The sequence below is a fragment of the Mastigoproctus giganteus genome, chromosome 5 (genome assembly GCF_048544385.1).
Source record: "Mastigoproctus giganteus isolate SK-2022 chromosome 5, ASM4854438v1, whole genome shotgun sequence".
Lineage (NCBI taxonomy): Eukaryota > Metazoa > Arthropoda > Arachnida > Uropygi > Thelyphonidae > Mastigoproctus > Mastigoproctus giganteus.
Genome location: NC_143579.1, coordinates 199,957,159 through 199,983,076, shown reverse-complemented (window position 1 = coordinate 199,983,076; position 25,918 = coordinate 199,957,159). Strand labels below are relative to the sequence as shown.

General features: G+C 38.6%; 1 protein-coding gene across 1 annotated transcript; it reads left to right on the top strand.

Annotated features, from left to right (window-relative positions):
- The first annotated feature begins 22,073 nt into the window (after window positions 1–22,073).
- LOC150085999 (solute carrier family 35 member G1-like) lies at window positions 22,074–23,201 on the top strand. The gene has a single exon (XM_090374765.1). It carries the CDS (start codon window positions 22,074–22,076, stop codon window positions 23,199–23,201), a length of 1,128 nt encoding a protein of 375 aa, XP_090230891.1.
- Window positions 23,202–25,918: the final 2,717 nt, after the last annotated feature.

Below are 25,918 nucleotides of genomic sequence, written 5' to 3'. Positions count from 1 at the left end.
ATAATTTTTAAAAAGTTATGAATATTTTATTCAACAAAAGAAGTGGGTAAATCAAAAGATAAGCGGATACACTGAATATATTGGCTATTGAATTTAAATAATAATTACACAAATCCACAGCGTTTTAACTTGCATGTAATATTTCTCATACCATGGAAATGTTGCGAAGGAAATTTATAATTAAAGTTGACCCCTGAAAAACATTCATATAGGTTCATTCGAATCCTTATGAGTAATCCGCTGATCACCACAAGATAACATAACAGTGGGTATAATCAAACAAGATCCCTTTCCATTAATCCGACGATGAACTCGAGATGAAGGACATGTGGACTCGCAAAGAATCATTAATTTCCTTTGGAATCGAATGACTTGTGTAGTCATTCGACCACAGTACTTGTCGAAACTATTAAATAACCTTCCGCTACGCTTCTAACTATACGGAGCTACTATCATGATGTCGGTTCGACTATTTGTGACCTGCCTATACACGCGTATTCCAGCATGTAGTAATACACTGAGTGATCACTGAATTATGACCATCCTTATGAAAAGTGAATGCGACCCGTTGACTACGAGAGTGCGCAGTTAGTCCACCTACATAGAATAGATAAGGTGTCAGTGGTTCAGTAGGTAGTAAAATTCCGAGCGTGATGGGTAAAAGGAAGGATTTATCGGACTTTGATAAAGGACATATTGTGACAGCTCGACGAGCTGGTATATCGATTTCCCAAACGGCTGAACTGGTGGGGTGTTCGAGAGCTGCCGTAGTCAAAATGGTCAAACAACGACCCGACGGCAAAACTGCAAAGGTCAGCAAAAGGTTGATGTTAGACGTGAGCGCCGGGTCTGATGTATCGTACAGGCGAAGCACTGTTCAAAAGTTGACTACTCAATACAACATGGGCCAACCCGGAACAATATTTGCCATGACCATGCGTCACACGATCGCATGTATGGGCTATACCAGCAGGCGACCCCTACGGCATCCTCTCCTAACCAAGGTTGATCAGCGTAAAAGACTCGCCTGGTGAAAAGAGCATGCGAGTTGTACGTTAGAAGACTAGAAGGTATGCTGGTCGGATGAGTCACCTTATTTACTCCACACCGTGGATGGTCGTATACGGATTTGGCGTCAACAACATGAGGCTCTTCATCCATCATGCATGGTATCAAAAGTGCAGGCTGGTGGAGGAGGTTGTATGGTGTGGGGCTTGTTTCACTGGCAGGAACTTGGACCCCTGGTGCATCACCAATCTCCGCTATCGTCAACTACTTGCTGACTGTGTACACCCCGCTATGTTACACTTTTTGCCGAATGGCGATGGTGTCTTCCAAGATGACAATGCACCGAGCCATCGGGCACTTTTGTGCAGGGATGGTTTGAGGAACACAGTTCTGACTTCCAGCATATCGACTGGCCTCCGAACTCCCACGAGATCAATCTCTATGAGATTGATATTGGGGGAGTTCGGAGGCCACATATCAATCTCATAGAGATTGATATGTGGGACACTATGGAAAGGCATATCAGGCGTCTAGATACATTAATCACCTCCATACCTGCATTGCTGGCTGCATTAAACACAGCTTGGTTGGCCATACCTCCCTAATGCTTCCGACATCTTGTTGAATCAATGCCACGTCAGATAGCTGCTGTACTGAAGGCAAAAGGAGGACCTACGAAGTATTAGGTAGGTGGTCATAATTCAGTGATCACTCAGTGTATATCCATTATGCATAACACTAGGCAATAAAGGGATTTTGATTGATATGAGGTGATGCAAAAGGTATCAGAAAAATATCCTCCTGATATATATTAAATAAAAATGACCTTCAGTCTTCCTGGCTATTATACAGATCGAAATATAATAGCCAGTATATATATAATATCGATTAACATCACGAGTGAACGGGTGCGGATAGATCCAGTATTACATTTTGCAGTTTGTTTAGTTTTGGGACTCAATCTATTTTAAGGTAGTTCAGTTTCCTTCCCAAAAGCATAATGGAGTTTGAGTTCTAATAAACCGAAAGAAACTTCTTTTTGAACGATTTTTATGTTAAAAATCAGCAAATAGAGTTGTATTCTATGAATGTGAACACATAATCACAAAGCATTATGTAAGACTAAAATTAGTGTTACGGAAAGAGGTAATGTAATAACTTCCCATCTCGCTGGATCCGGTGCATGGTTATGCACCGGATCCAGCGAGATGGGAAGTTATTACATCAAATACAAGAAATTCAGACGCTTGCTGTTAATACGCAAGAAATATCCAACAAATAATTACACACGAAGTTTCAACGATAATTGAATATGCAGCATCAAAATAACCTTCGTTCACCATTTACGTCTCATTACAAGAGTACTAAGGACGGCCAGGGTTTCCTTTTATAGTGTTCCGATCGTGCAGGTAAAAACTTTAGTTTTGGAATCCATAAAAATTATTTAGAATGTTTCCCACTGGTTCCTTTGATCATTTATCAATGGACACTTTATCAATATTCCTTGTATATACTGTATTTTATTCTGCTAGATAAAGCTGGGGCAACTTATACTGCTGTGCTCGAACAGCTTTTAATACGAAGCCGATTATTATAATGGTTGGTTTCGAAAAAGCTTGAAATAAAGTTACTTAATTCAGTTTAATGACAGCGATGAGTATTGTATTACATTTTATATAAATGTGTAATATTGGTTTACGAGTGTAATTTCCTTTCTGTTGCTGTTGTAACAATAGGTATGCACTTGTGTTCAGTTAATTATGATGGACGTACATACATAATTTGAATAAAGCTTATGGTTTCTTTTAATTTATATTTTAAGATTGATAAACATAATTTAAGGACTTAATTACATTCAATTTTAAGTATACATGTAGGGCAGAAGCCTCCGTGCTACGAGAGCTCTAAAACATTATACAAATAGGTAATATGATTGTTTTGAGCATGGCAAAGAAATAACTAGGTTTGTTACTAAGTGCATCGATCTCACTATGGCACTGCCCAAATGAAAAACTATATTGCTATTTATTTAAAGTGTACGCCATTACCCATATCGCAGTTTCGGCACTTTTAGGGTCTCATCGGCCGTTAAGTGGGCACAGTGGAGTTCAGAACAACGCAGTGACGAGATATGCGAGTTGCTATAGAAGGTTAATTTTAAAAATTGTGGTGAAGAGTCTCCACAACAGGATCGATTCACTAAGTAGCAAACTTAGTTTGCTGTTTCCTACTTACAAAATGATGATATATTCTAATTGTCCAATCAAGTTCTTACATATTTTAAAATTTCAAATTATTGATAAAAAGTGAACATTTGATAAATTAGGGCATAATCCGCATGTCTACGAAAGCATACAAAAATTGAGAAATACTATGTGGTATGATATTAATAAAAGCTAATTAAATTCGAGTTTAATTTTCAGTCAACGTAAATCACACACATCATCGGATACACACATCAAATCGCATCATTTAGGAAAAAACAGTCTGGATCTGCTCCTGTCTGCATGCGATTTTTTTTTTTTTTTTTTTTTTTTTTACTGCCAAAGGATAAATAAAAGTAACACCACTACGGATCCATTACACCAGTGTTCCAACTTTTCTGCGCCTGCTGAGATGACTGTCCTGCGCCATAAAAGGACTTCTCCCTAGACAATTTTATTTTCCAACACACTGTTGTGTATACACATTTTCCTGTGTAAAATCGTTAATGTCTGTGCTCAAATCTTTAATCATAAGGTTGTCTAATTAGTAAAATAATACTGTTTTTTTATTTTTTTGGGGTTTTTTTTCTCATCATTATCCATTATGTTATGTTATCCTTTCGGGTAAACCCCTGGCTTGTATTCGTGACACAGCGAATGTACCTTGTACATATAATAAAGAATTCTATTGCCTGGTGTTAATATTTACCAATTCGAGTTTTGGTTGAGAGTGATATGGCTCATCTGTCCGTACACGTTGAATAAACAGTTCTGAGAGTAGCACTATTGACTGACACGAAATCTTTCACTTCAGGATAAGTCGTGAATTATTTTAACTTCTAACATTCTTTTTTATTTATTTTTCCTTTTGGTTTTGCCAGTCAGCCCGGTAACAGAAGCTCAGATAACTGAGGTTCTACTGTAAACCTTCTGACCAATTAAACGATCGATCATTGTTTCATTCCAAGCTGTATGGCAAAGTGGTGTATCATCTCTCCGATGGGAGATTAATGTCAAAAAACTTCTCAAAAGTAGCTGAGTGTATTAGGATGCTTTTTTTAGAACCTAATACAGAAGCAATATGCTTCTTGTTTGGTGATAACGATATAAGATAATGTTTATAGTTGAAGTAGGAGTAGTAATTTTGACGTGTACTTTAGCAATTACTCATAATTTAGCATCTTCAGCCGTAGACCGATTGCTTAACAATGTCGGTTTTTATCAGGAAATTCAGATTGAGTTGAACTGACAGTTCAACTCAATCTGAAGGTGAAGATACTGATGTAGAGCCACTATTGTCCCTGATACGGAAGGCTACAAGCATCACTGTTGATAAAGTTGTTGAGCTCAGTTAGTATGTACTGATCTTTAGAACCCTTCCTATCAAACCGTACTAATTTTACCACCTACGCAGATGATATTAAGTTCTTCGTCATCACAAAATGCCCCCAGTCTCTCCAGTCTATTACTGTGAGCTCCAACCGACAGCTACATGAACTGGAAAACTACCTTCATGCGATTGGGCTCTCCATTAATAAAGAGAAAACTGCACAACTCTCTATCACTAAGAAGAAAAATACCAACGAGGTGGACATCATTATTGCGAATTCTCCAGTTAAAAAAGTCACCCAACATAAAGATTTGGGTATCATCTGGGACAAAGACCTCACCTTCTTGCCTCACTTTAATGCCACTCGAACGAAAACATATTCGGCTTTATGGGCAGTAAAACAAGAGATCTCCAACTTCCATAACCCGGACCTTATCATCAAATACATTCTTCGTTGTATTTTCCCAATTCCATTATATGCCTCGACTATATGGTCCTCAGCACCCTCATCATACCAAGCCAGGTTCCTCTCCCTGGAATTCTGGATCTTGAAATGGCTAAATAGGGTTGCTGGGCTAACACCTACAATCTCAAAATCTGTTCTGGTCACCAATCTTAATACGCTTCCTTGGAGGTATCACATCATCTCTAGGAACCTTCTTACCCTCTCTCAGCTTCTATCCGGAAAACTGAAGTCACCCGATATTTGGGATATCATCGCCAGACCGTCCGACAGTAGAAGATGCCAGTCCAACACCTCCCCATACAGGTCGAAGCTGCGTAGCATGTCCTCCTTGGACAACATGTTTCCACACAACTCCTTCCAAATATTTAACAGATTAGCCATAGACGCTGAGAAACTTTGCAAGGACAGAACCTACAGATCTTCCATTCTTGCAGACATGTATGCCTTAGTCAAGCTCTAGGTGGACTCTCTGTGATACCGCAATATCCACGCTTCGATGTATTCGGATGCACTTTTATTTGTTGTAACTTTATGTTTTTGTACTTGTAACTTTATGTTTTTGTATTTCTTATAACTTTATGTTTTTGTATCTTCACCAGTGGCTGTTTAAGGCCGTATATTGTATCTGGCTCTGTATGCAATGCATATGTCTGTATTTTATGTTTTTTTTCTCTGTATATAACTCATGTCCTCTAGCTGCATAGCTGTAAAAGGACAGTTCTTCGGAAATAAATTGATATTAATAATAATAATAATAGAGCCATTCAGAACTTTTTCAGTAGTAGCAATGAAATTAGAGATGCAATTTCCACCTTTTGTAGTCTTCATAGACGAACCTTCATGCAGAGTTGTCATGGTGGTGCCATGAAGCTTCGTCTACAGGTAAAATTAGTTATCAGCTTATTCCAGTGGTCGTGTCACGTAAGGTCTAGTACAAACATTTTCTTTCAAATTAACGTTAGGTACCAGAAGAATATTAGGAAACCTGTTATTTTGTTGTTGGTAAGATTTGAGTTGGGGGGTGGGCGTCTCCAGCAATAAATCAGTAACTGAGGACTATGCCTTTAGAGGCCAGCAGAATATCGACTGCTATAAGTAACGCTATGGTCTCAATAGCTTTATTTAAAAGTATTTTAATTGATGCTTACTTCTTCCAGTGAACCGATCCTATATTTGATAATTCACTTTTCTTGAACGTGTTTTCGTCATTTATGAAATTCTTGCAGCATTGAGTCAGCATGAATCACGTTGATCATGTGCAGTATCAACAATTATTTGGTTGAATAAAATCACTGTCAATGAGCAGTGAGGCGGTTAAGGCGTTAGTTGTGTACGGGGATACAAGAAGACGGAATGAATTGTGGCCTTGAAGTGGTTTGAGAGTTTGGCTTTTTCATTTAGAGCGCTTTAAATTTTTCGGCGAAGGTAAAGATTTCTTCTTAAAGTGAACTTCGCTATATTTTATGCAAAACTTAGTACGACACAGTTTACAGGTGAGGTATTCAATAGTTTTGGTTTTGCACCGCGCCCAATTAATTAAATTGGCAAATACCTAGTAAGCAATTAGAAAGGAAGCCCACCTTTGACCAATAAGCATAACGATGATAAGAAATAGCACACTTGCATTTAATGTAAAACAAAAATGATACTTTTAATGATTTTAATAAGGTTAGTGGATCTGAAAAATGTCGTGCAGGTGTTTGCAAATAGTAAAACTCTTGTAAAAAAAAAAAAAAAAAGAGAGAGAGAGAGAGAAGCATGACGGTCTTTGCGACAGAAAGCACTAAGGCTGAGCAACAACTAAGCCTAACGAGTTAATTCAAGTGATATATATATATTAGAAATTTTACCAAAATATCAAAAGATAATTTATGTACAAAACATTCTTGGATAGTATAACAGTAGAAGTGACTCTTCCAAGAGATAGAAGCAGGAATATTCACCGAAGTGGCGAGGTAGAGTGGGTAACTTCGAATTTTCATGGTTTTCGAATTTCCATGGAATTGTCATGGTTTATCGGTAAAGTTAACGTTGCAAAATTAGTAATTATTCATATCTGAGATATGAGGACTATAATTTTCTGAAGGGGAACAGAATGATCGATCTTCAGCTTTCTCTAGTAGTACCTCATGAACTAGGGACATTTTGAAATCGACTGGGTCAGTTATTAGCCTTCAAAGAAAAAGAACGTGTCCAGAGAAAACGACTTCCAAGTATGAAGCATTTTGTGTATTAATCAATAATTGTATTTTAATCAATCGATTATATGCAATGAAAAGAATCACTTTGAATAAAATGCTGATATGATGCAGAAATCTGACGATACCCTTTCGAACATGTAACAAGCACTTTGGAAAGCTCTGCGGTATGTGTTTTGCTGCACTGCTGATTTTTCACATCGGTTGTATAATTTTTTTCGTTATCAAGAAATGTTACAACATTTGGCGTTATTTTATGTAAAAATAACACTTTTTTTACGTTATTTTTTCACATCGGGAGGCGGGTCACCGAACTGACTCCATTGTTCCAATAGACCTGTGGCCATGACTTCTCTAACATAAGGGCGCAATTTGGCCTTGCACCATCAAACCCCACTCCAACAACAACACTAACATAAGATGCGGATTTAAGCTTTAACAATTACAGTAATTGCTCTTGGCCTATCTTAGTAATGTTTTGAAATTTCACAACGCGAAGTGGCAGAATTAAAGCCTTTTGTATTTTTATTATTTTTTTTCACTGTAACTAAAGTTTTATTTTATTTATGTTTTTTAACGGGGAGTATTAATTGTTGGGTTATTTTCTTATATTTTGATATGTAGATAATATTTCCCAGTGATATCTTAAGCAGTTACAAAAAGAAGAAAAACAACAGAAATCAACCATGAAAAAAAATTGAAAAGGAAAAAAATAGGAACAAAGAAGGTCTCTTTTGGCAACAACTTCGATTTGTTCAGTAGTTGTCTGTGGCAAGAGTCGCGTGATAGAGGTTTCTAACTCGGGGTTCGCGTTTTTGTCTAACCGCCATCGGTTCTTAAGTTGTTGTTGTGGGCGCATCAGCGACGTAGACCACACTGCACTGTCGTTTTTTATGTCTGTACAAACGTGTTCGCGAACCGATTTGTATGATGTAGACAGAAAATCCCATTCCTTCCACTGGAGATCGGCTAACTTCGATTGAAGAAGACTTAAATTCCTTCAGTGATAGACGGGAATCGGTTCGATTCCCGTCTATCACTGGCGAGGGTGGCATGATTTTTTCCCAGAAACTCCGGTTTTTCTTCTATAAAACAGCAAATCGACCACAGAACATACAATTTACAGACATATATGTCTGTAAAGTTGCTGATGCGCCTAAAACCCCCTACAACAAATAAACAAGCAAACCCTCCACACGAGTGCCAAGTGGCAAAACCATTACACCGTCTCATAGGCCTCTAATGTAGAGCATTTGAGAGCACAGTTCAAGTAACAGATGTTACAATTGCACCCTGGGTTCTAGATGGGTAGTTCTTAGTGGTTTAGCAACTGCCAAGGTTGGTCCCACTTCACGAGGCTGCAAATTTGCACAAAGAGAAATGTGTGCGATTGCTGCCCTGAGCTTTGTTCTGGCTGTACTTTTGGAAGGCTAGTGGTCAGTTCAGTTGTCTTTAGTTCTTGCAATTGCCCCTGGCCGTAGGAAGGGGTGTTATCGTAGGGAACTCCAATTTCATTCTCTGTCGTCTCACTACACTTAAGCTAGGTCTCATGTAGAGCATTTGTGAGCGCTCTCCCACTCTGCTGAAATTTATAGCAGAGACGCTATTGCCAAGCCACTCATTACTGATGGCAATGCTAGAAAGAGGATGCGATTGTGTAAGAAGCACAAAAACTAGACACTTGATGATTGGAAACACGTCATAACTTCAGACGAATCATCATTCATTCCTTTTCCAAGATCAGGGAGAGTTTTGACGAATAGCAAAGGAAGCGCATCATCCTGACTGTCTTGTACGAACCGTCAAACATGGAGGAGGAAGATCAACAATGATTTGATAGCAATATCTTGGTATTCTTTAGGTCCTATCATTACCCTGAACAGGCCAATTACTGCCACTGATTATCTTAATATTCCGAATAACCAGGTTCATCGCATAGTGAAAACGCTGTTTCCACAAACAATGCCATGTTTCAAGATGATAATGGTCAGATGTGTCAAATCTTGCATAATCACTAGACTTAAAAGTTATTGAGTCACTGCGGGCATATTTGGAGAGGAGAGTGAGACGCAGATTTCCTCCATCTTCATCATTCAAGGAGCTTGAACCGTTCTTCCATGAAGAATGATCCAATATTATACTTAAGATAGTTCAATATTTATTTGAATCCATTCCACGTATAATACGAGCTGTTTTAAAAGAAAACGGTGGCCCAACACCATATTAGTGCATACCTGTAACGCTTATCACAGGTGTTTTCATTATTTTGTCTAACCCCTCTATTACAGCTAGGTAATAATGTACTAGTCACAAATTTTTTTTTATTCTATAAGCCGTTGATGATCGGCTGCAGTTATGCACTTTTGCGTATTTGCATCGCCGTATGACAAGTTCCACAGTCTCAACAAGCTCTCAAGTATCGGATAGGAAAAAATTACTTAATATTACAGAATAATATTACATAAATACTACGTGATAAACTTCTATAATTTAAAAATTAGCGAATACTTACTTGTTTTATAAAGCTTGGATGGCTGTCTCAATAAAGAAGACACAATAGGTACAACCTAATTTCAATAAGACAAAAACCACAACAGCAACTCTTTAATATTTTTCTCTTTACTCTCATCTTTTATCCTTTTACATTTTTTATCCTTCGTGTCTTTTTACTCTTGACTTCTCCCTCTTTACTCACATCTAAAACTAATTTAGTTATTTTTAAACTTACAAAAATACATTAAAATACAAATAAATTTATCCACCCTAAACCATCCCATCAAATTCATTCTAGAATCCGTTTATTCTAGCCAAAATTCTCACATTCGATCTTTCTGCAGCTTTTAGAAAATTTGCAAACCTGTCGGCTGCACCAATAAATGAACACCAATAGATTCAATTGGCAAAACTTTTGTGGATTTATTAAATGACTGTTTTTACATCAACATGTAAGAAAAGCAACAAAAGAAAGTATTACTCTTGATCTGATTATCAGCAATAACTTTTCGTGCATTATGAATCTGCAAATTAAAGAACCACTCGGTGGCAATGATCAGTGTACTGATTTTGGATTTGTTGAAGATACAACTAATGTCAAGGGCAAAGGGAAAGGCTTTTGCTTTCGAAAAGGTCACTACAACAGTCTCAGTTTTTAAACTCCTTTCAGTGGGACCAAATGATGATGTTACCAACAACAAATTCTAAATGGAAAGCATTCAGGGAAGTAATTATAGAGGCTACTAGGCTTTTTATACCAACACAGAGATGCTGGATTTTAGACCTAAATGGATGTCAGATGAACTGAAGAAACCAGTGGCAGAGAAAAAAAATGCATGGAATGATAATGCGTAAAAAAATACCAGTAGTAGCAAAGAATTTTTCGTTTATGTTAACGCTAGAAGAAAAAGGATGAACTACATTGGTCCACCATATATGAATGGCTTAGCGACTGATGATCCTGTTCAGGTTGCTCACAAACTGAATAAACATTTTGTTTACATTCACGCGTGAGGAAGTTTTTAAGGATGGAGATACCAGAATTACACTAAGTTATAACTGAGTTTAAATACGCCGATGTTATTGTATTCGTTCTGTATAGTGAACTCCTCTGACCTGAAGTTGTTGTTCCGCAATATAAACGGAAAATTTATTTCATTAAAATTATCTTGCCGGCGGAATCTACCCAGCTGTATTAAAGGTAACAGTAATACAGGTAAGTAAATCTTTAGCCATAATTACGAGAGCGTCATTGGGCTCAGGGGAGTCCCTACAGAATGGAAGTACATAAATGTCTTTTCTATTCATAAAGGCAAATCAAAGGGTGAGTGAGGTGAGTATTTATAGACCTACAAGCTTGACTTCCGTTCCAGGGAAAATCTTGAGTGAGTGAGTGGTTAAAGAAGTAATGTAGGATCATTTTGACAGGAGTGCAGTTATACGATAATCGCACCACGGATTTGTTAAAGCGAGATCTTGTCTGATCAATCTGATTAGCTACTGTGATGCAGTAACAAAGGAACTTGATGTAAAATATAATTTTGACATCATAAAGCTTTTTGACACTGTTTCACATGAAGATTGCCTACAGATTGAAGCAGTGCGCCATTAAGGGCAAGTTACTGATGAATTTGTAGGTTTAATTTATAAAGAAATAAAATACAGTAAACCCAAATTTAGCATTTTTGAGTTTTTCAGCTAAATTGAGCTATAAACTTTTGAACTGTATTGAGCTGCTTGTATTGCTCCGTGTATTGCCTAAGGTCGATTTTCTGTTTGCTGGACGAAAAACCCTGGTTTCTGGGAGAAAAAACCATGCTACTCTCACCTGAGACCGACTAACTCAGCCACGTTGTGAAAACGGCCCATAAAAATTCTTCCTGTCACGACAGGACTCGAACTCTCAGGTCTTTTCCACCCGGTGTGGGGAGGACGGCGATCCTTGCAACTGTATCCACGAGGGCTCATGACAGGCAACCAGACTAAGAAATTTTTTCCCCGTTTCTTTGACACTGGAAATGCAGTTGTAATGATTCCGGTCTCGAAATAAAAAAAAACTGAAATGAAATACAAAGAAATAAAAAGACAAAAGTGTTTTTACTCACCTTATTAATTTCAGTCACTTTATTAATCTCAGCAGATACCAGCAAATGTCTTTTAAACAAAAAAATTATTGATATTTCCCTATTTGGATTAAGAGCAGTTTTCAAATTGGGGCCTGAATGCATTCGAATGCTGTTCGAGTGCATTCATGCCCATTCAGTTCGAGCACATCTGCCATTAACAGCAGTGAAAACTGCTGTTAAGTTTTTATGTGTATTGCGAAAAATATATTCTTGGATTTGTTACCAAATATGGACGTTCCATTTATTAATATTTTTCCAATTCGAGTAGTAAGCGAAAGATTTTAAAATTAGTTTTCGAGGAGATCCAAATATACTGAAAATATTCAAGAATGAGCTTAGTTTATCGTTTTTTCCCCAGAATATTTGGCATATAAAAATAATGAAAAACCAATCCAAGTTGCCAACTATAGTAATAATAACGCTAAAGCGGTATTTTTCCTTTTAATTGCTTGCTATTACGAAATATTCATTTCACTTATTCCGTCTTCCACCATCTGTCTTTACTGCATGAGGTTGTTAAACGTGTTACAACACCTGCGAAAGCTCGTATTCGGATCGATGTGTCTTTCTGGCATTTCATCAGTCGGTTTATCGACATGATGCAGTTTAAAAGTCTATGAGAGAATAAGTTAATTTTAGTTGTGAACACCACTTTATAAATACGAGGACTGCAAAGAAAGAAAGATTCTAAGTAGTTTCAGTAAGTTATAAATTTATTACTAAGTTAATCACTAACAGGAATTTGATACGCGCTGCAGAAAGAGTATGGCACGGACAGCCTGAGCTTGAATTTTAAGTTGCATTATACAATTTTATTATTTTGTCTCATTAATAATCAGTTTTTCTTGGTGTGGCTTCTGAAATGTGTACATTCATATTTTCGTTAAAAATTATGCACAACGACTATTAAACTATACAGGACTGTCATAATGTAACTTAACGTAATTTTTTTTTTTTTGTATAGCCTATTTACAAGACTACAAATATTGCTCAAAATGGCGTCCTTTGGATTCAAATTGTTATTATAATAGGGCCACCCGTAATCTCTTACATATACCGATATATGTATTATGATGTAAATTGCGTGTGTTCTCTGGTCGATTTGCCTGTTTTGCTCGACGAAAAAAACCCAGTTTCTGGGGGAAAATCCTTGCTACCTACGCCTGAGACCGACTAACTCAGCGACAGAGTGAAAAAATCTCATTAAAGTTCCTCGCGTCATCGACGGGATTCGAACCCGGGCCTTTTCCATTCGGTATGGAGAGGACGGTGACGATACCACTGTGCTACCCACGCAGACTCCTTTGGATTCAATAACATATGTGATTCCAGTAATGAAATTATGAACAGCATGGGAAAGGTGATCTCGAGAACACATTCATTTTTTTTCTATTTGGATCGCCCTCTTTCGTTGTGCGGCATCTTTTGGGTAATATTCGTAGTAGACGAAGCTTTCAGATAATTCCACAACCTTTAGCATGGTTCAAATCAGGACTAATTAGCATGGTCCAAATCAGGACTGTCGGGTGGACACTTTGTTTCAAAAATACTTTTCCAATGTTTCTTCCAAAAAACAGTTCTCTTAATAATGCAATAACTCGCCGGTCAACATGAGGAGGCGCCGCATTCTGTTGAAAGATCACGTGGGGGTAACATTCCTCTCTGTTTCAAATCCGGAATACTGTATTTCCTAATGTGTCCCTGTCCATTTACAGATATACAATAACGAAGTTAATTTCTTCAACAAAAACTGCAGTCCAATTATGATTTCACATCAAATTGGACTGCATACATCAAATTAGTAGAGGTTTCACATATGATGTGAACCCTCTTACCTTCTTATTATTATTATTATTATTATTATTAATAACAATTTATTTCCAAAGAAGTGTCCCTTTACAGCTATCCAGTTTGAGGACAGGGGTTACATGATAATAATGAATAAATATCAGGTAATGGTTTATTAGTTATTTCGTGTGGCTTTTCTTCAATATACTTTCTTATACGCATCAAGAGCGCTATGAGGATAAAATTGGACTTTGTTGGACCATAAAACGCAATCTAGCCATTATTGATCACATGGTAGGAATACACAGGTAGGCGAAATTCCCACAGATTACTGGGTTGGAGACAACTCTTGAACTTATGAGTGCAGATAACGATCTCGGTCATTGTTTTGGGTACAGATATCTTGGACATTTGTAAACGTCTGGAGGCAGTGGCTGTTCCAGGATTTTTTGCAGAGAGCAGTAAAAAACAGTCATGGGAATCACTGATCTTTAATCATTATGTAGTAGTAAAAAATCCATATTATTTTTATCATGAGGAGCGGGGCTTCAGCCCTTATTTGGGACCACCATTTTCGGAACACATCTCTTCTGCTGCATTCTCCTATGGGTTAAGTTGAAGATAATTCTCTCACAGTTGGGATAATCTCAGCAACGGTTTCTACCAGTATCCAGGGATGACCTTTTCATTGTTCAACAGTGGCGCATCCAATCTATTCAAAATTCAATATCAACGCCTTAGAAATTTAAAAATTGAGCAAAGACTTTTAATTTTCTTCATTTTTTGTTCTCTTCTCTTTCTTTGAGAACGTTATTATCATTTTAATAATAACTGGGCAAAAGAAAGGTATCGGTCCAAAGAAAGCATCACTTTGGTGATTACAAATTCAGCTGATTTGTTCCCGTTCCTCATAAGAGAACAAACAGTGGCATGTGATGTTTACCTTTGACAAAGTGTTTTTTAGCAATATACGCAGAAGTTAATTTGCAAAACACTGATCAATGCGCTCCTTATTTACATATTTTATTTTTCCTTTGAGCTCTGCAATATAACTAGGTCATTATATTTTCTTGTATACAGCTTAATATAAAGTCAAAGCATACACACATTTTAAGTTACTTTATGACGACCTTGTATATTGTATATTGATCAGTAGTGAAGCAACATGTCGATGTATGCTTTCAAAATAAAATTATGCAGATATGCTTGTTACAAATCATTCTTTATTTTATTTTTGCATCTGAAGTGGCCCACTATACCAGGCTGAATGCAACGGTTCTCCACCACCTCTGAAACAGTTTTAGCATTAGCATTAGCATTAGTAGAGGCATTTGATGCAAGAAAGCAAGCTTATGCAGCATCAGCCAAAAAAAAAAAAAAAAAAAAAACCACTTCCACTTCACCCCTCTGTTCGTTCAAAATACCTGTCCAGCTGAGCCTTAAACTTATTTAGGCTATCAACCTCCATGACAAGGGATGGAAGTCTGTTCCACCAACCAACCACCCGCTGGCTAAAGGCAAATTTCCGCACGTCTATCCTACATCTGTCTTTTCTCAATATGAATTTATGCCCTCTCAGGTGATTATTCTAAGCTAGAGGAAGAATCCCATCAGCATTGAGCATGCTCAAACCATTCAAGGCTTTATACACCTCTATCAGATCACCTCGCTGGTGCCTAGTCTCCAGACACTGTAATTTGCAAAACTTAAGCCTTTCTTCGTAAGAGCACCCCTTTGTTCCATTCACTAATCTTGTTGCCCTTCTCTGTACTCGTTCCAGCAGCTCTACATCCTTCTTGAAATGAGGCCTCCAGACCTGTATACAGTACTCTAGGGGTGGCCTGACCATTGCCTTATACAAGGGAATAATCACCTCCTTATCCCTGCTGGAAAAATTCCTGTAAGCGTCGAAGTAGGGATCCCACAAGGTGGTTGTCTCTCAGCCTTGTTATTTGCAGCAATATTCGTTCCACTAATGGATCAAATTCCAGCGTTCCTATCATATGCTGATGATATTGTTTGCTACTTGCCATGCAGACGCAATGTTGGTCCTTCACAAGAAAGACAAACCGCCTCTGAATCATTAAACAGCTACCTAAATACATTCTGTAAGTATGCTAAATTTTTTGGCCTGTCAGTCAATCCAGAGAAGTCAAACTATCTCATCTTTACGCCAAGTCGGATGACTTCTACTGATACTGCATCTTCTCTACTTCCGGTATTGGCAGGAAATGTCCTGACTCCCACAGACAGTGTCAAATTCCTAGGAGTAATCCTGGATGCCAACCTCACCTATAAAAAACAAATCCAAGCACAGTATTCCAAAGCCCTAAGAGCATTCTGGGGAATGAAAATTGATCTGTGCAAAACGCACAATAAGAAAATAATCAAGAAGTACCTTGCAACTTACTTCTGTAGTGTGCTATCCTATGCCGTGGAAGTTTGGTCGGCGGCACCACCCACCAGCCTCAGGAAACTATGGGGCCTCGAATTCTGGGTGCTGAAGTGGGCCAACTTGTGGTCGCACCAGAACTACACAACATCTAAATCTACTCTCTGCTGCAACATGCAATATACGCCCATAGTCCACAGAGCCCATGTACTAAAAATAAAGTCATTCCTTCATCTGTGCTCAGCTAAGCAGGATCACATCAACATCTGGAACACGGTTGGTTGGCGTTTGCCAGGCAGACATCTCCGTAGTACTCCCTCCTTATGCTCAAGGCTCCAGAGGTTACAGAATTTCAAGAGACACTTCCCTAATGTGACTCTGGACACTCTCAACTCGCTCAACATTGACATCGACCTGAGGACGATAGACACAAGGCATACCGAGATGGCATCTTGTCCTATCTTGCTGTTTATAAAGGACATTTGTGTAAGTGCCGATCTTAGTTAACTTATGTAATTTGTTTCTGCTCAACTTGTATTCCTTTTTCGCTGTAATTACTACTTCATTCATTTTTACATTTTGACTATTATCTTTGCTTCGATCTATTAATTATGATTTAGTTATTATTATTATTTTTTATTATTATTATGATTTTTTTTATAAATCAAAATCACTTGTATAAACAACTAATTGTAAGATTCCTCTGGCTTTCTGTGTAAGGAATCACTAGTGTATAAAAAATTTATGTTAATAAAGAATTTTATTATTATTATTATCATTGACAATACTCCATGAGCTACTCTTGCAGCCCGTCTGCACTGCTCAGAGAACTTCATATCTGCCTGCACAACCACGCCCAAGTCCCTTTCATTCTCTACCACTGTCAGTGTAGTACCACAGAGTTGATACGTTGCTCTGGGGTTGCTGTTTCCCATGTGTAGTACTTTACATTTGTCAATGTTAAACTTCATTTGCCACCTCTCAGCCCATCTACTCAACCTTTCCAGATCCTGTTGCAGCAGCATAGTGTCAGTAGTGTTCTTGACAACCCTGCCAACCTTTGTATCGTCTGCAAACTTGGACATTAAGCTTGATATACCATCATCATTATCATTTATAAATACAGAAAACAATAATGGACCCAACACTGAGCCCTGAGGGACTCCACTAATAACATTAGTCCACGATGAGCAGTGTCCATTGATTACCACTCTCTGTCTTCTCCCCCTCAACCACCCCTTTATCCATAGCAGCAATTTGCCTCCAATGTCACACTGCTCCAATTTGTGTAGCAGTCTTCCATGTGCAACAGTATCAAAAGCCTTTCTAAGATCCAAGTATATAATATCAAAGCTATTCCCTGCATCCAGTTCTTTTGTAACTGCATCATAGTATCCAATCAAATTGGTCAGGCAAGACTTCCCCTTAACAAAACCATGCTGTGTCCGAGCTATAACTGAATTCTTGTCTAAATGATCCTTCAGTGCTTTTTTAACCAGTGCCTCCATTAATTTTCCTGGAACAGAAGTTAAGCTCACAGGTCTATAATTACTTGTGTCAGCCTTTGATCCTCCTTTGTGAATTGGGGTCACATTTGCACATTTCCAGTCTATGGGTACCTCCCCTGAGTCCAAGGAAGCTCTCATAATTATGGCTAAGGGTTTGCTTACTTCCTTTGCTGCCTCCTTTAATATAACTGGATAGATCCCACCCACCCCAGGTGCCTTTCTTGTGTTTATCTTCAACAATTTCTCCTCCACTTTACTCCCAGTTATTTCAAGATTCTGTAGCTTACTGCTAGAGTTGAATACACCTCTGGCATTCCCCTCGCTGAATAACTCCTCATTTGTGAATGTCGATGCAAAATATTCATTTAGTTTGTTAGCTACCTGAGCAGGATCATCAACAGTTGACCCATCAATATCAAGTGGACCAATCTGATTCATCCCCTTCCTTCTAGAGTTTACATAAGTAAAGAACTCTTTGCTGTTTTTCTTTGCATCCCTTGCCAAGGATTTCTCGTAATCTGCCTTCGCCTGCCTAACCTCCTTTGTAACTTGGTTGCATATCAACTTGTATCTATCATAGGCTTCTGTGTCATGTGTTAATTTGTAAGTGTCCCATGCATTTTTCTTCTCTGCCATATGCCTCATTGGTTCATCTGACATCCATTTTGGCCTAAACCTTGAACAATATTTCTTAGTTGGTATGTAAAGCCTAGTAGCTTCCAAGATAAGTTCTTTGAATGCTTCCCATTTTGAATTTGCTGTTGGTAACATCATCAATTGGTCCCACTGTATAGAATTTAAATACTGTCTCAGTCCATCGTAGTCGCCTTTACGAAAGCAATAACCCTTCCCTTTACCCCTAATGGTAGTTACCTCTTTGAGTAAATCCCACTTCAGCACACTGTGATCACTGCACCTAGTGGTTCATTTATCTGCAGATTCTTAATGCATGAAGAATCACTGCTGATAATCAAATCAAGAGTATTACTCCCTCTAGTTGCCTCCCGAACATGCTGATGTAGAAAACAATCGTAATAAATCCACAAAAGCCCTGCTAGTGTGTGAGTGACCAGCCCCCAAATTCCAGTCAATATCTGGGAAATTAAAATCTCCCATTATAAGATTCTCTGATTTACTGGCCCACTCTATTTCCCTGTACAGTTTCTTATTATACTCATCAGAGTCATTAGGCCTATAGCACACTCCTATTCTCAATTTTGATCTCCCAATGCTTATGCCACACCAAACTGACTCAACACTGCACTGTCCAGCGATGTCGACTGGCTTCACTTCCTTGGTTTTTATGTGTTTCTTAACTAATAGCATAACCCCTCTCCCCCTTCCTATCCTGTCTATCCTTTCTGTAGACGTTGTACTCCCCAAATTCCAGTTCTGAATCCCTTATATCTGTGTGACACCACGTCTCTGATATCCCAACAATATCTGCCTTTGATGTTTTGAGCAATACCTCAAATTCATCAAATTTGTTTACTTAACTCCTAGCATTGATGTACACCCAAGTATACCTGCACCTGTTTCTATTCTTAGCTACCCTAACACAACCCATGTGTTTACTTGTACCGCAATGGCTTTCAGCAGTCTCTGAAATATCCTGCATCTTGTTTTTCAGGCTTCTGCTCATTCTAATAGAAGCAGTGCAAGAATCTCTTTCACCTCTGTCAGTGGCTACTGTCAATCTATTGGTCTTTGTCTCCCCCCAAGCTAGCAGTTTTCCGACCCACCTAACACTGCCTCGATAGCATCAGCAAATATTCTTGCACCCTTTCTATTTAAGTGTATCCCATCCCTGTAGAAGCAATCTCTCCTGTTAACAAGTACAGTCCAGGCTGAAAAAAATTCTACCCCTTGAGCCTTGCACAATCTTTCCAGGGCCGAATTGATCGACAAGGCTCTCATCATATACTCTCTCCTATCGTGTCTGGGCAGAATTGCAGACACTTTCAAATTCAACCCTAATTCTCGGCTTTTGTTCAACAGTGACCTGTACTTGTTAAGTAATTCTGCCGGTCTCCTACTCTTAATATCATTAGTGCCAACGTGTACAACTATATCACCTTTTGTGCCCTTAAAAGATGATATTCGCTCTACAACGTCATCAACCTTTGCCCCTGGCAGACGTACCCTGGTCCTGTTGCACCTATCCTTTATAGGGGACTATCCTATCCACCTATCCTTTATAGGTTTTATAGAGGACACTGCCTAGGCTGTACAGCTGTGCACAATTGCAGCAAGTTCAAAATGGAACATGAGTAAAAATGCAATCTCACTCAATATCGGCAGGAGAGTGAACGATTTCTTAAATGGATTGTTGTGAGTTGAGTGCCATCACAACGTCTTTCCACCTTCCAACCACAGCCACTACCAAAGAAGTTTACATCCATACCAACTGCAGGCAATGTGATGCCAATGTTTGTTTTTTTTGATTATCAAGCACCATCGGAGAATATGTTCACTGAACTTCTTCAGGATGAAGAGATAATAAAAATTGAAAAAAAAGCTGCACCACGCTGGCAATAAAATTGAGTCATCCAGGTCTTTTAACCAAGAAAATCATCCTCTTTCAAGAAAAGGCTTCCTCCACACGAAAAACCTAAAAGAAGTTTTGATGGGAAGCATTATACTCACAGTTCTGATTTGGTTTTGACATCTTTGTGATGAATAGTAATGATTTCGAGGGAAAACGTTGAGGCACATGCCTTAGTAGCCGTGGAGTTTCATTTAGGCACATAAGCAAAAAAAAAATAAAAAAAATATATATATTTTTTTTTTTAATTCCGGCACTACCGCATAATGTTACTAGATTAATGCTATTAGTAGACTTCCCCAGGATTCAGTGCTGGGCCCATTACTATTTTCAATATTTATCAATGATATTGATCAAGATAAAAATCAGGCGTAATGTCTAAGTTTGCAGATGATACAAAGGTTGGCGGAGTGGTTAACGAAAGGCATCAAGGTGAGCTACTGCAACAAGATCTGGGAAAATTGGGTCGATGGACTGAGAAATGGCAGATAAAGTTTAACGTTTACAAATGCAAGGTACTGAATATAGGTAGCAGTAACCCCAGAGTAACTTATCAACTGTGTGTTACCACACTCAGGGTAATGGAGACCGAATAAAACCTAGGGGGATAATTGTGCAGTCAGACATGAAATTCTCTGAGCAGTGCAGACATGCTACCAGGACAGCTCATGGGGTTTTGTCAATGATATACAGAAACTTTGCTAGCAGGGATAAGGAGGTGATTATCCCTTTGTATATGGTCATGGTTAGGCCGCATCTTGAGTACCGTTTACAGTTCTGGAAGTCTCACCTTAGGAGGCCTCCAGACCTAAGGAGGGATGTAGATCTTCGGGAACGGGTGCAGAGAAGGGCAACCAGACTGGTGAAGGGAACAAAAGGGTGTTCTTACCTAGAAAGGTTTTAGTTCTGCAAATTGCAGCGTCTCGAGACTAGGCACCTGCGGCGAGATCTGATTGAGGTGTTTAAAGCCTTGAATAGATTGAGCAAGCTGAACGTTAATGCCATTCTTCCACTTGCTGAGACTACACACATGAGGGGTAAATATTTTTACATATATTTATTTTATATATATATATATATTTTTTTTAAGGTCCTAGCCACTGAAATCTCAGGAAAGTAAGTGGCAGGCCCCGCCAGAGTAAAATAGCCTCATTGGGTACACCCGGCCAGCCTCCCCGTGGCAGGGTGTGGAAACGTCAGGTTCTACTAGGGGCCTGGCGGCTAATAGGCTGGATGAACAAAGGGCACAACACGCCACATAGCTCATGAACCATATATATTTAAAAAAAAAAAATCTCAGGCTTGCCCGAAACAGAAAATACGCGGAGATGGGGGAAACCCCAGGAGCCGTTAGACCCCCAACACACCTTACACCTTACACCTTACGTGAGGGGACATAAATTCAAGTTGAGGAAGGGTAGTTGCAGGACAGATGTGCAGAAGTTTGCCTTCAGCCAGCGGTTGTTGATTGTTGGAACCATCTGTTGTGGAAGTGGATGGGTTTGAATAAATTCAAGGAAGAACTAAACAAATTCTTGGGTACCTAACTGTGTGTGTTTTTTTTTTTTTTTTGCTGATACTATATAAGTTTGCTTTTCTGTATCATTTGCCATTATTGCTACTACTACATAAACTAGAGGAGTTTATAATTAATCATGTTTTAAAAGAATACAATATTTAGCAGTCAAGTGAGACTTGAACGTCACTGCTACACTTTACCACTCCACTTCGTCAGGTAGTTTAATGTAGGTATATTTTTAATTTCATTTTTGGTATATTTTAGCTTTTGTAAACTTTTCATTTCAACATAAGCATTTTAAGAAAACTTAGAAATGTATGTATGTAATATATACGTAAAAGCGGTCCCAGAACATTAGTTCAACTCCGCCACAGATCTAAGAAAACTTGGACATAAAAATGCTATCATTTTATTTGCAAATTTTCAATAAAAATAATTTTTTAAATTTCAAGTTGCTTTCTTATTATTGCAGATCCATCGCCGACTGAATAAACTTATGGATAAAAAAGCTTCAAATCTTCATGTCCGGTGGAATCTGCCTACTGAAGAACAATCACTGGTGCCTTACAATGATTCTAAGATCGAAAACCAAAGACAGCAGTTATTTAAATTATTTCAGAGACTAAATTTTTCTGAAGAAGGAGAAGAGAGGTTAGACAGTATAATGGGACAAACAAATGTCAGCAAATTTAACATCTTCAAAGGCATGATCTATTCTGCCATCTCTAGCGTGTTCTTCTCTCTAGCAGCTGTGATCGTTAAATACCTGAGTCACATCAGTCCTGGAGAACTTGCTATGTTTAGGTTTATTGGAATTTTTCTCCTATCTCTTCCAGTAGCCATTTCTGTCAAGGATAACATCCTAGGACCTTCAAACCTGAGGATTCTACTTTTAATTCGGGGTATTACCGGAGCTACCAACCTGTTTCTTAATTTTGTCGCTTTTCGCTATCTCCCCCTGGCCGACGCCTCTGTGATTATCTTTAGTTTTCCCGTATTTGTTTCACTGCTTGCAAGGATATTTCTGAAAGAATCCTGCGGGATAACACAGACTATTACACTTCTTTTAACGATTATTGGTTTGATGTTAATAACCAAATTGCCCCAGGTTCTGAGCACAAGACAACTAGAATTTACCACTCAGTACTACTGGGGAATTATTGCTGCTCTATCATCATTAGTATTCGGTTCCATTATTTTTATATTGCTTCGAAAACTCAAAGAAATCCACCATTCTATAATACTTTTTAATTTTTCGTGTGTAGCCATTGTTGAAACGACACTGCTGACCTCTTTGAGTGGAAATTTTATTATGCCTAACTGTGGTCAAGAACGCTGGCTTTGTTTATTACTTGGACTTGTAAGCTTCCTTGGACAAACGTTTGTTACTATTTCTACCCAATTTGAAGAAGCAGGACCTGTGTCAGTTGTACGAGCTGCAACTGATATTATTTTGGCCTTCATCTGGCAAATAACGATTTTTGAACAGTTGCCAGATATTTACAGCATTTCTGGGGCAATTCTGATAACTTTCTCAGTACTATTAATTAGCTTGAGAAAATGGATTTTATCGCTACCGGATGGGTCACGTATTAGAAACAGAATGCATTTCTTTACTTTATAATGGGCAATATTTAATTTTTTTTTTTGGGTGGATCTTCGATGCAACCTATATTTAGTTATAAGACTGTTAAAACGTATTTGTACATAATCATCAGGTTTATCTGTCGCTAGTTGTTTTGTTAAATTAATAGCTAAAATACATAACATGTATGAATATAAATTAGCATGAATAAAGATTTTATCCACTGTGTTACAGATAATTAATTACCTTGGATTATGTTGCACCTTTCTATTAGTATTTCATAACTTTCCTACCTTTCTTTATTTTTGGATGAGGGAAAGAAGAAAAAAAATGCATTTGCGGCAACATTGACAAATAAATTCTTTTAATATGAGGTAATTTATATTGCATCAAATAAAAATTATATATAGTATTTATAAATGATTTTTATGCATATCTTTTATGCACTATAAAAAGTTCAAATGACTGGAACGTGGTGGAAGTTAATAGTGTTTTAATGTTATATTATAATGTAATATAACATTAAAACACTCCGGGACGACCACACGGTCAGAGGAGTTCACAAGATAGAGAAAACACAACAAACGGCACCGTATTTAGCAATCAAGAGCTTGAACCCCAGTCACACGGCACCCTCATGTCTGGCCACTCAGCATTGCATGTGGGCTAGGAAGGTGACGGTAAGAGACAGAGAGGAAAAATATAAATACATACCAGAACTGAGTTGAACTTTGTATAAACACTACTGTGAAAGTTTCGATTTTCAGTTTCCATAAGAAAATATTGTTGCTGATTTTGAGGAAGAAATTCACGCTGCCCTAAGAATGTTTGGTTATCCATCTAAATTACAGAATTCCATTTTTAATTAAACTGGAATTTTCAATGATTTGATGAAGGTTGATGAATATTGTGGGCTGAAGGAGAGGGCTAGAAAGAGAGAGAGAGGAAGAAGGATGAAGATGCTATTGACTTCTGGCTGTCATGGATCTCTCATGTGTCAGGGCGCCCTCGTGGGCACACACTTAGTATAATCACCGTCCTCTCCACATCTTCTGGGACAGACCTGAGTTCGAATTCCGTCAATGGCCCGAGTAATTTTTATGGGCCTTTTTTCACAACATGACTGCGTTAGTCGGTCTCAGACGAGTGTAGTATGGTTTTTTCTCTCAGAAACTCGTATTTTTCGTCCAGCAAACAGCAAATCTACCACAAAATACAACCAATTTACAGACATATTATATACAGCACATTATGGACTAAGCTGCTGATACGCCTAAAACTCGTTATCAACTTCTTTGTAACAGGGCAGAGAACGTATTATGATGATGGCTGGCCACTGTAACAGTGATGTTGAGGAATTTAGATTCAGGATGATGACAAAAATTCAAGACCTTACCGGTCATCATGAACATGTTTTCCTTCAAGATGAACATCACTACGCAGCTCTTTCAGAGTTCGCACACCCAGTCATTCAAATTAAGCGAGCAAAACAAACAACGATCAATACCTAGTCTGCATCTCACACCAAGGAAAACCTCTGTCACTTAGTGCCAGCATATGAAATCTTTGTTTCCCTAAGTGCGGGATTCTCCGCTTTGCTAACCCCTGTGTGGGATACCTCATCTGCATACTCCTCGGGGTAGGTTCTTCTTGCTAATGCAAGATGATACTCCTCCAGGCCTGAACAGGAACAATCTATCTTGCAAACCCTCACAAAGGTAGGATTTGTCGCCGACACCTTCGAGTGTGAGATAACTATGCATCTGTTCATTATAGTCAGGTGCTACTGACACTCTCAGGTGTGAGATTACATGCACCTGTAAACCGTAAAGTGGGTCAGGTACCGCTGACACCTTACCTTCGGGTGTAGGATGGCAAATGACTTTCCTCTTTACAGGGTTCTCTGCCCTCAACTTTTTCACTTTCCCTGGGCGTCGGCGGGTTTCCCGGACCAAGGGCGTCCAACCCTTCGTTCCTTCCCTGTCTCCCTCATCTGGAGGATGTATTCTTTCCTCGTCCTTCAATCTTCCTCCCCGCTTTGACTCCCACTCTTCCACTATTACCCTTGCTCACACTTTCTTTTTTTTGGACTCCGTTTAGGAAGCTCAGGCGACCCTGGCGGAGACCAGCCAGAGGATGATTACTCACCTCCCACTGGTGGTAACGGAAAACGTAGAGTCCAACTAGGGTCCCTGCTGCCAAGTAGCCAGAGAAACAGCAGAACCCAACACAATACTATACACATACATGCCACATGTAGTCTGCGCGGGTAGCAGAGTGGTATAGTCACCGTCCTCTCCAAACCGAGCAGAAAGGTTCCGGGTTCGAATCCCGTCGATGACGCGAAGAACTTTAATGGGCTTTTTTCATTCCGTGGCTGAGTTAGTCGGTCTCAGGCGTAAATTGCGAGGTTTTTTTCCTCCAGAAACTGGGTTTTTTCGTCCAGAAAATCAGGCAAATCAACCAGAGAACACACGCAATTTACAGATACAAATACGGGTTTATGTAATGAATTACGGGTGACTCTAATAAAAAAAATAATGCCACACACACACTATGTAACAGTGATGTCTCAATCACTGTTATTGAAACTCATCCGATGACGGCATCTTGTAGTTTCATCCGGAAGAGCAAACCTATGTTTGCCGTATGCAATCGTTCGTCATACTGGATTTTGGTAATAGCACTGGCATTAGCATTAGTATTAGTAGAGGCATACGATGCAAGAAAGCAAGCTTATGCAGCAGCAGCAGCAG

Coding starts and splice junctions, on each gene's coding strand:
- LOC150085999 (XM_090374765.1), top strand. CDS start 22,074: ATGGATAAAAAAGCTTCAAATCTTCATGTCCGGTGGAATCTGCCTACT.